We start from the raw sequence: 8,358 nt of genomic DNA on the forward strand, positions 1-8,358 counted from the left end.
CCCTTTTGTCTGTTCAGGGGATGGCAGCGTCGACTACTCCCGGGCCGCGGCCTACTCCTGCCCTATGCGGCAGGGTGTGCTCCCCGCAGCCACTGCTAGCGACAAGTACCAAACGTTCCTGCTGCGCCCCATCCGCTATCCTGCAGCCCCAGCCCCGGCTGGCGTCGGCGTCGGCGCCGCGCTCCCGTCCCTTGCAGAGGGCGAGCCCGCAGATCCTTCGGAGCAGGAGGCCATCACAAAGGCATGGATCGCTGCACAGTCGCCAGGCAGAAACGCTGTGATCCTTGCTCAAAACACCACTATGCCGTAGTGGATTGTGCATAGGTATCTTGCATGCAAAGTTATGTGGCACAACTCGGGCCTGTTTCGAATTAAGCACTTTTTTACAAGGCGCACAATCAAGCCTATTGTGGACGGGCCCCGCGTGCCCACAAGCGTGAGAGTGCCGCCAATTTTGGGCGGTGGATGGCGTTTACCATCCAGATACATTGTTGACCTGCATTGGTCATGCACCAGCAATCTCAAGGGAACGATCCATGCTGTCAATCGTTTGTGGGCCTAACCAATGCTGCGGCGGCTGCATTGAGGAGCAAGTACCTGCTCATAAGCTTGCTGTTTGTGTTGGAAACTCGGTGATCATTCACACCCTTGGCTACGACACCCCTGTTGTACCTGATTTCTCCTGCCTGGGAGATGAGATGCAAGACTTCATTATACAGCTTTGAGGCAAGTGTCAGCGGACAGCTAGCGGGCTGTGACCATACCTCTCAGCGCATGATCCAGCATCACCCAGGTTAAAGACACATCTCCGGATGCAAACCTTTGCTGCTTGTGTGGGTAGCAAGGGCTGTGGCAAATGGCAATGCATGGGCTGTGATGCAATATCATGCATCACATTGAGATTGATTTCAAGGGGGCCCCGAAGCAGTGTCCATCCATCGTCATCCCGTGCGATGTGAACCTACAACTAGCCCTGATTCGTGCATGTCCCCATTGCCGTGCCACCCCGCCAAACCGCACCTGGGTCCAATCAACACGCAGGAGACGGGCATGAAATTACACACGCAACTCGCTGTGTGCAAGAGTGCCTTTGCACTGCTGGTTGAACGTCGTGCCCACTGCCTCAAGGAAAGCACATGCTACGATGCACGTCCTGTCTGTCCACGGCCACTCGGTGGAGCCTTTAGCAAACACACAAGCGTACGCAGGCCTCATTGCCTCCACAAGGCGCGCTGCCCGCGGCAGTGGCCGCATGGGCAGTGCGTCGCATGCAATGCGACGCTGCGCCTGCCCAAGGGGGTGGACCAGCAGGCCCCGGCTCAGCGGCCAGCTGCGACGCCCGCCCGCCGGCAACCTGCAGATTGTTGCATAGTCACAACCGTGGCCGCCCTCTGCTCAGTCACCCTTCCGCCGGAAAGAGCAGCCTGCAAAAGGAGCGTGAGAGGGGGGTGCTAGGGTCGGGCAGGCTCCATCTTTGGTCTTTGGGGAAGGGACAAGATTTGTGCGCGGCCAAGGTGCATGATGCAGCGCGCAACCGGCTCCCTGGCCATCCTGGCATCCTTTGATCATGCTGCATGCCAACGTGCTGCAGCCATCCCACAACTGGCCTCAGCTGTGCGTGTTCCACAAGTTCCCAGGGACCGGCGGTTGCCTGCCAAGAACAACTGCATGCTGGCGATACACAGACAAGTGCCTGCCTCGCCACAAATGCAGGGCTGCCCAAGTGTTGTGCAGTCGCTATGCCTGATGCCGCACCCCTCGCATCGCCAAATGCACCCGCCACCACAGAGCTGAGCTGCTCAAATGCTACTGACAAACCAGCTGCGGCCGTACGCGCTGCACAGCTGCTGGCTTGTGTGGTGCACCACCTCAGCAGATCAGGTGTGCGAAGCACACTGTCACATCGCACTGAAGAGCAGCTTACCCTCCGTCAGGCGAGCCCGGCCGCCGGTAGGCGTGCACAAGACCGTGGAGCAGCTGCCGCAGAGAACCACAGTCTGGGAGTGCGAGAACACCGTGGTGCTGCGAAGCAGCAAGCAGCAAGACAGGGCAGATCATCAGATTGCCAGCCACTTCTTTGCTACCGTGCAGCGTCTCTGCCGGCGAGCACAGGTGCGCGACAACTTAAACTCACATGTTGAAGCATCCCTGGCACTTGACGTCCTGCGTGCATAGGGGACAAGGCGGACGAAGCGTGAAACGATGGTCCCAGGCGTCCCCCTCGCCCAGCAGACCGTCACTCGCTGTCCAGGGTCACAAATAAGTTGCAACACACCCATCTGCGCGCGTGCTCACCATAAAGAACGAGTTGGGCGACTGCACCAAGCGCTTGAGCTTGTGCTTCTGCTTCTCCAGCTCCGCTGGCGGGTTCAGCAGATCAATATCACTGTGCAGCACCTGCAGAAAGGCGAGGTCGGGCGTCACGCCCGGGGCCGGGGCGCCTTGCTGCTGATGCAGGAGCAGCCGCCCTGTTCTGCGCTGCAACACCCACCATGTTTGCTGGTGCGCGCAGCAAGAACCTGCCTCACTTTCTACCGGCTGGAAAGAGAGCGAAGGGCGGGACGCGCTTCGCTCTTGTGCACCTGCAGTGACTGTCTTGCTGCTTGGTCTGGAGCCTCGCGCTCGCGTTGTAATTTCTTTTCAAAAAAACCTCTCCCCCAAAACATTGTCAGTAAGCCAGCACATGTTGACCTTACAACTCGATCTCTGCATCAGATCATCAGGCGATACACAACAGATCACGCAGGTATTCCAACGCAATTCGCGCGCTGCGCAAGAATATTGCTGCGACGTTGCGGTGATTCGATGTCCCTGGTAGCTGTGGCGCCCTACAACAGCCTACAGGTGTCGCTGCCGGCCGGCGGTCAGAGCGCCCATGTGAGGTCCTTGCTGCCTGCACGCATCAAAGGCACTTGGCGAGCTCCTGGAACTCAGTCTTGCACTTCAGCAGGCCCTCTGCCCTCCGGTGCACAGCGTCGCGCTTTGCCTGAAGCGTTGCCAGTGCGCCCGCGGCTGAGGCGCGTGGCGGGGTGGGGTGCCGGCCGGCAGGGGGTGGGGCGGCAAAAGAGCAGCACATCAGAGGCGTCACTCGCAATGCGGAACGGAATGGCTGAACCACATACGTTGTGGACCTCATCACAAGCGAGGCATTGTGCCATCCGCTGCCACACGCCGTGCCCGCCAAGCCCACCCGTGAACATGGCCATGAAGTCGCCATCCGCCCTCGCAAACAACTCCAGCGCCACCTCAGTAGGCAGCTCGCTGCACATGGGCTCCAAAAATGCGGCCTTGAGGGTAGTAGGTGCCGCCTTCGGTATGTGGCAGGGCAGAGCTGGCAAATCAATGCAATTCGGGTGCGCAAAACAATCCCCTCACAGAACACCGATACAGGAGGTCAGACTACACCAACTCCAAAAATCAGAGTCCCATGACAAAGGACCGACTTCCACTAAAACTGGAAATTGCCTGGTTGATGCGTGGGCCCATCATGTCAGCAACTGATGCAAAAACGCCCAGTTGCATAGGCAAGCGCCCCAGCTCACCTGGCCAGCGACACTGCTGCGAATGCGACCAAACAGCCGCTCAGCGAATGACACCACCTCGCTGTATGTGCTAGGCAGGGCACAGTTCCCTGCATAGGGAGAGTTGCAGGCGGTGCGCACGCACATATCCAGGAGGCCGTCACTGTCATTTCAGGCTTCAAGGTCTGCTGCCCAGCGATTCACCCGGCCCCAGTGTGCGCCACATGATATGTTGGTGCGTGGGCGACCACTGACAGTGATGAGTCAGGTCATGCAGCCCCCTACTTCCAAACCCTGAAACGGACTGCTCACCCCCGCCAACCCCGCCCGCCATCCCGGCCTCCACGCGCTGAGCCTTTGGGACGCGCCCCTTGCTGGGCGTGTTGTCGACGAATTGCCGTCCCGCGCCCCCGCTCCGGCGTGCGGCGTGCGCCGCCGCTGCTGCCTGTTGAGCGGGGAGGTCGCCAGGCGAGGGGGTCTCTGGCACGGTGCCTATCTGGGACGGCCGGAACGGCGTGCGTGCCGGCAGCATGGCTGCCTGCTCGTTCGGGGGCAGAGCGCGCGGGCAGGCTGTGAGCAGTTGCACGTCCAAGTTGAGAGGGCTTCGGGGGTCGACCCAGCACAGCAGCCCCTGCACTTGGGCTGACACATAATGGGCCATGCCACACCATGGGCGTGTTGATCAACCCTGCCTCCACAGCTCACCGCGAGCATGTCGTGCTCTTGCTCCTCTGGCGGCAGGTTCTCCAGCCCGGCCCCACAGCCGCCGCTGCCGTCGTCTGACGCCAGCCGCGCCCCGCCGCCGCATGCGGCCGGCGGCCACATGATGTCCGCGGCGCCCGCCATCAGGCCGAGCGCAAACTCGCTGGTGGCAGCGTCCAGGTGGTGGCGCAGCAGCTCCCTCGCCTTGGCCTCCAGGCGGCTCACGAACGATGCGTGCGCGGCGCGCAGGGTGGCGTGAAACGCCTGGAGGGGGGGGGGGTGGAGGTGCGTTTATGGATACGTGAGCAGGATGAGCCGGGCTGTGCATGCATGCAAGATTTACAACTGCATGCCATTGCGGCTTGCGGGAGGCAGGCAGTGCGAGGCGCGGCAGCCACACACCGTGTATGGCTGCAGCAGCTCGCGGCCGGCGCCGCTGCGGCTGGCGCGCTCCGCAGCAGCATCCACGGTGCGCCGCAGCACGAATGCCAGGCGCGCGCACGCGGCGTCCAGAAGCGGTGACAGCAGCTCCCTCGCCGCCTGCGTGTGCGCAGAGGTGGGAGTGACTCGCAAGTATGCTCCCCTTGACAACAACCCCAGGCTGCTGGTGTTGCGGTGACAATAGCCATGTATTTGTGGTGCGACAAGCTGCGCCTCACCTGTCGCGCGATGTCCTCGGCCGCACGCGTGGCGCCGCCCAGGTTGTCGCGGCCCTTGCGCGCAAGCAGGACGTTGGCGATGCGGTCGCGCGCCACGGACGCTGCAGGTGCATGGCATTGGGAGGGGTGGGTGCACGCGCGAGCTCAAGGTGCAATCATATGAGAATAGTAGGCGCGTGTGCACCAACACAACCCCACAATCAGCTCACACCTTACCTGATGGGAAGCGCAGTGCGTTCGCCGCCTCCTGGAACTCGTTCAGGCACCTCTCAAAGGCTGCGCCGCCAAAGAGCCTGAGCCCCGCGTTGGGCGGCCGCACGGCCTCGGTCACCCCTGGCCACTGCGTGTTGGTGTGCCCAGCAAGGAAGACGAGACCAGCAGGAATGTAAGTGGCAGCGAGCTGGGCCATGTCAGCAAGAAAAGCAGGCATATGGTTGTTTGACACATGTCATCCTCTCTCCCTCCCTTCAAGTTAAGTCAAGGGGGCCCATGCTGCTGCTCCATCCCTGCCCCGCCATCCTCACCTGCGGCATGTTGCAGCGCGCCCGCTCGTCCTCGCTGCTCATGCCATGCTGAGATGGGTCCGGGTCGCTGCTGCCCTGCAAGATCGCCTGAACGTGGGCCGCCATGCTTGCAGCGTACGCCATGCCTGCAACGTCAGGTGATGGGAGGGTCTGAGTCAGGCAGTTGGGTTCAGAGTTCTCATTTGATTATGCCCTGCTACAACCATCAAACATGCTAATCCCCATGCCGGCAGCAGCAGGAAGAACCCGCGTATCAAGGCGGGCCCCGCACCCGCGCGCCGCAGCGACGCGACGTCGGAACAGGACTGTATGCGCGCCTCCAGCGCGATAAGCTCCTTGGCGACAGCCTCGCAGCGCTCCTGCAGCAGCGCCAGCGTGGCGGGCGCCGCCTCGCGGTAGCGGCGAGCGAGCTCCTCCTCCAGAAACCTGTCAGAGAGGTTGGGGTGACAATGGTGATGCACACCAAATGCGCATGCATGCATGCGTGTGTGCGTGTGCGTGCGTACTGTTGTGCGCATGCATGCATGCATGCATGCATATGTGTGTGCATACGTGCACACGTGCACGCGCGCATGAGGGTATGTGCGTGTGTTGAGCGCGCCTCGGCCTGCGATCCATGTTGAGAGGTTCCCTCAGCGATTGCGAGCGATCTCCCGCCTGCCGGCATGTCCGAATGCCAAGGGTGCAGCGCACCTCTTCAGGTTGCCAAACCCTATGCGCGAACCGAAGTGGTCCTCGTCAAAGCCGCCCTTGACGCCGTCCCGCAGGTGTGAAAACACTGCCCTGTCCACGTCTGCCATCTGGCGGCGCCACTCGGCACTGCCCTGCAGCTGGCGGTCCTGCGGCAATGAGCAAGTGTTGCAAGATTCCAGGTGTGCCAACAGACTCTGGCGCGCCTTGCACCGCACACAGCGCTGGCCGCCACGACCCGGCACCCCTGCTGGCGGCAGGAGGCCCTGGGCGACGTCCCCCTCTGCCTTCACCTTCGGCAGCGCCACAAAGAAAGGCTTGACACTGGGCGGCAGGTAGCCCGTGGCGGCCAGGTAGCGGTCCACCTCCCAGCGCTCCGCAAACTCCTTGAGCCGGTTGTCAAACTTGCTGGAAGGTGGCGAGGAAAGGTGGGTTGGTTGATGTTGCCCAATAGCATGTGCTTTTATACCACATAGCTGCAACAAAGCACATGTTGAGGACTCGCTGGAAACCCACGGGGGGTGTGGGGGGCAGGGCTTCGAGATGAATACCAAAAAGCACAAGAAAGATCTCGCCCCCTCGCCGCACCTTGCCACCATGACAGTGCGGCTGCGAGGTGAACAAGGGTGCGTGGACGCAAAGGTGGGTCAGACATGAGAGGGTTGAGGTTGGGACTATTCGGACGTCGTTGCCGCAAGGCAGCACAGAATCCTTAAACCCTGCCCTTCACCTGACAAGCAAATCCAAGCACGTCGACGCGCTTGTGCTGCACGAACCTGAATGTGGGATCCACCTCCTGAACCACGTGCAGCCAGAGGGAGCTTGCCCACTCCACTGACGATTGCTGAAGGAAGAGGATCAGCCTTCGAGAGGGGAGCATTGGGGCACACGATCAGGGATGGTGGAGGTGGAAAGGGAACCCAACCGCCCTTGCTGGCTGCGTGCGGCTGCCAATGCAGCAGCACCTCGCACCTGTGCGCAGGCGCCGCCTGCTCCCGCACCATGCGCATGATGTCGTCAGGGGTTGAGTCTGCCTCGCCGTTGCGGGCCTGAGGAATACAGCCGGGCCGTGTTGGTAATATGGGGTTGAGTGGAGCCACAACTTGCACGCAGCAACAATTGGAAAGCCGGGGATGACTGCTGCCATCGTCACATTGGCATTCAACACACTCAACCCTGCCATCACAGCGCCGGAGGCATGTCAGAAACACCCCGGACGACCTTCAAAATGAAACCCGGGGTGTCGATGATGGTCAAGTTGGCGCAGTAGGCGTACCTGTGCAGGGCAGGTGAGCGGGGCGGGGTGCTGCAGGACGCACAACTGAAAGCTGCGCAGCACAATGCAAAGCTCTTGGATCCCGGATGCATAATCAACCTGTTTCCACGCAATCGCCTTGCCGCTGGGGCACTGCCCGGCCCCTGCCGCCATAAGTGCTTGCATTGCCCGCCTGACAGGGCGGCTGCGCGGCGGCAGGCCCTGACCCACTCTGCACGCATGACGATGGGCTTGCCAGACACAGAGGCGCCGCCCAGCTCTCGCAGGTGGTCCTGCGTGCGCTTGACAATCGCGTCCGCGATCGCGGACTCTGGCAGCGGCGCCCCAAACTCCTCCGAGCCCTCGTCCTGCAGGCGGCAGCGTGGCTGCAGCGCCGCGGGGTCGTGGACCATCTGCACTATCAGCGGCCGGCGCGTGCCCATCTCTACCTCGCGCACGTTGAAGCGGAACTGTCCATGGGGCGTACAGCGGCAGGGGGGTGGGAGCCTCGTAAACTAGGCTTGGCTCAACTGGACGCGCTACAGCCTCCATAGGTGGATGAGAGAGTGGTGCTACGCCTCTCGCGCTTGTCCCAGCCGACAGTGGCGAACACTGGGTGGGACACACTGAGTGTCGTGCTGCCTCGCCTTGGGCGCTGTATTGAAAACGGCTGGCATTCTCACCCCCAAGAACGCCTCCAGTAAGCTTGACTTGCCATCGCTTTGTCCCCCGATGGCCACAATCTCAGGGATCGGTAGGCTGCATGACTCCCCGAACGCTGCGCACGCAGGGAGGGCGGCGTCAGCAGTGCACAAGAATGTAGGCTCTGCATTTGCGCAGTTCGTCCCGGTGCCCACCAACAGCAGCCGCCTGAAGCCTGCTAAACGCCTCGTATCTCAGCTTGGACGTGGGGTTGTCAAAGGGGTCTTGCTGCTCGGCCACCATCGCGGTGCGACAGATCGCAGCAAGGTGCGCGTGAGGCACAAGCGCGCATGAATGGATTCAAA

General features: G+C 61.7%; 2 protein-coding genes across 2 annotated transcripts; both read right to left on the minus strand.

Annotated features, from left to right (window-relative positions):
• Positions 1–1,898: 1,898 nt before the first annotated feature.
• On the minus strand, positions 1,899–2,494 carry MNEG_9890 (40S ribosomal protein S27-1; the record flags this gene model as incomplete). Its single annotated transcript, XM_014041637.1, has 4 exons — positions 1,899–2,022; positions 2,135–2,163; positions 2,296–2,397; positions 2,492–2,494. The coding sequence occupies 4 exons, from the start codon at positions 2,492–2,494 to the stop codon at positions 1,899–1,901; spliced, it is 258 nt and encodes an 85-aa protein (XP_013897091.1).
• A 408-nt stretch (positions 2,495–2,902) lies between these two features.
• On the minus strand, positions 2,903–7,794 carry MNEG_9891 (hypothetical protein; the record flags this gene model as incomplete). Its single annotated transcript, XM_014041638.1, has 15 exons — positions 2,903–3,012; positions 3,191–3,308; positions 3,543–3,631; positions 3,834–4,059; positions 4,227–4,487; positions 4,626–4,763; positions 4,883–4,983; positions 5,099–5,222; positions 5,407–5,531; positions 5,678–5,832; positions 6,100–6,245; positions 6,390–6,504; positions 6,873–6,959; positions 7,069–7,145; positions 7,579–7,794. The coding sequence occupies 15 exons, from the start codon at positions 7,792–7,794 to the stop codon at positions 2,903–2,905; spliced, it is 2,088 nt and encodes a 695-aa protein (XP_013897092.1).
• Positions 7,795–8,358: the final 564 nt, after the last annotated feature.

The sequence above is a fragment of the Monoraphidium neglectum genome (genome assembly GCF_000611645.1).
Source record: "Monoraphidium neglectum strain SAG 48.87 unplaced genomic scaffold scaffold02102, whole genome shotgun sequence".
Lineage (NCBI taxonomy): Eukaryota > Viridiplantae > Chlorophyta > Chlorophyceae > Sphaeropleales > Selenastraceae > Monoraphidium > Monoraphidium neglectum.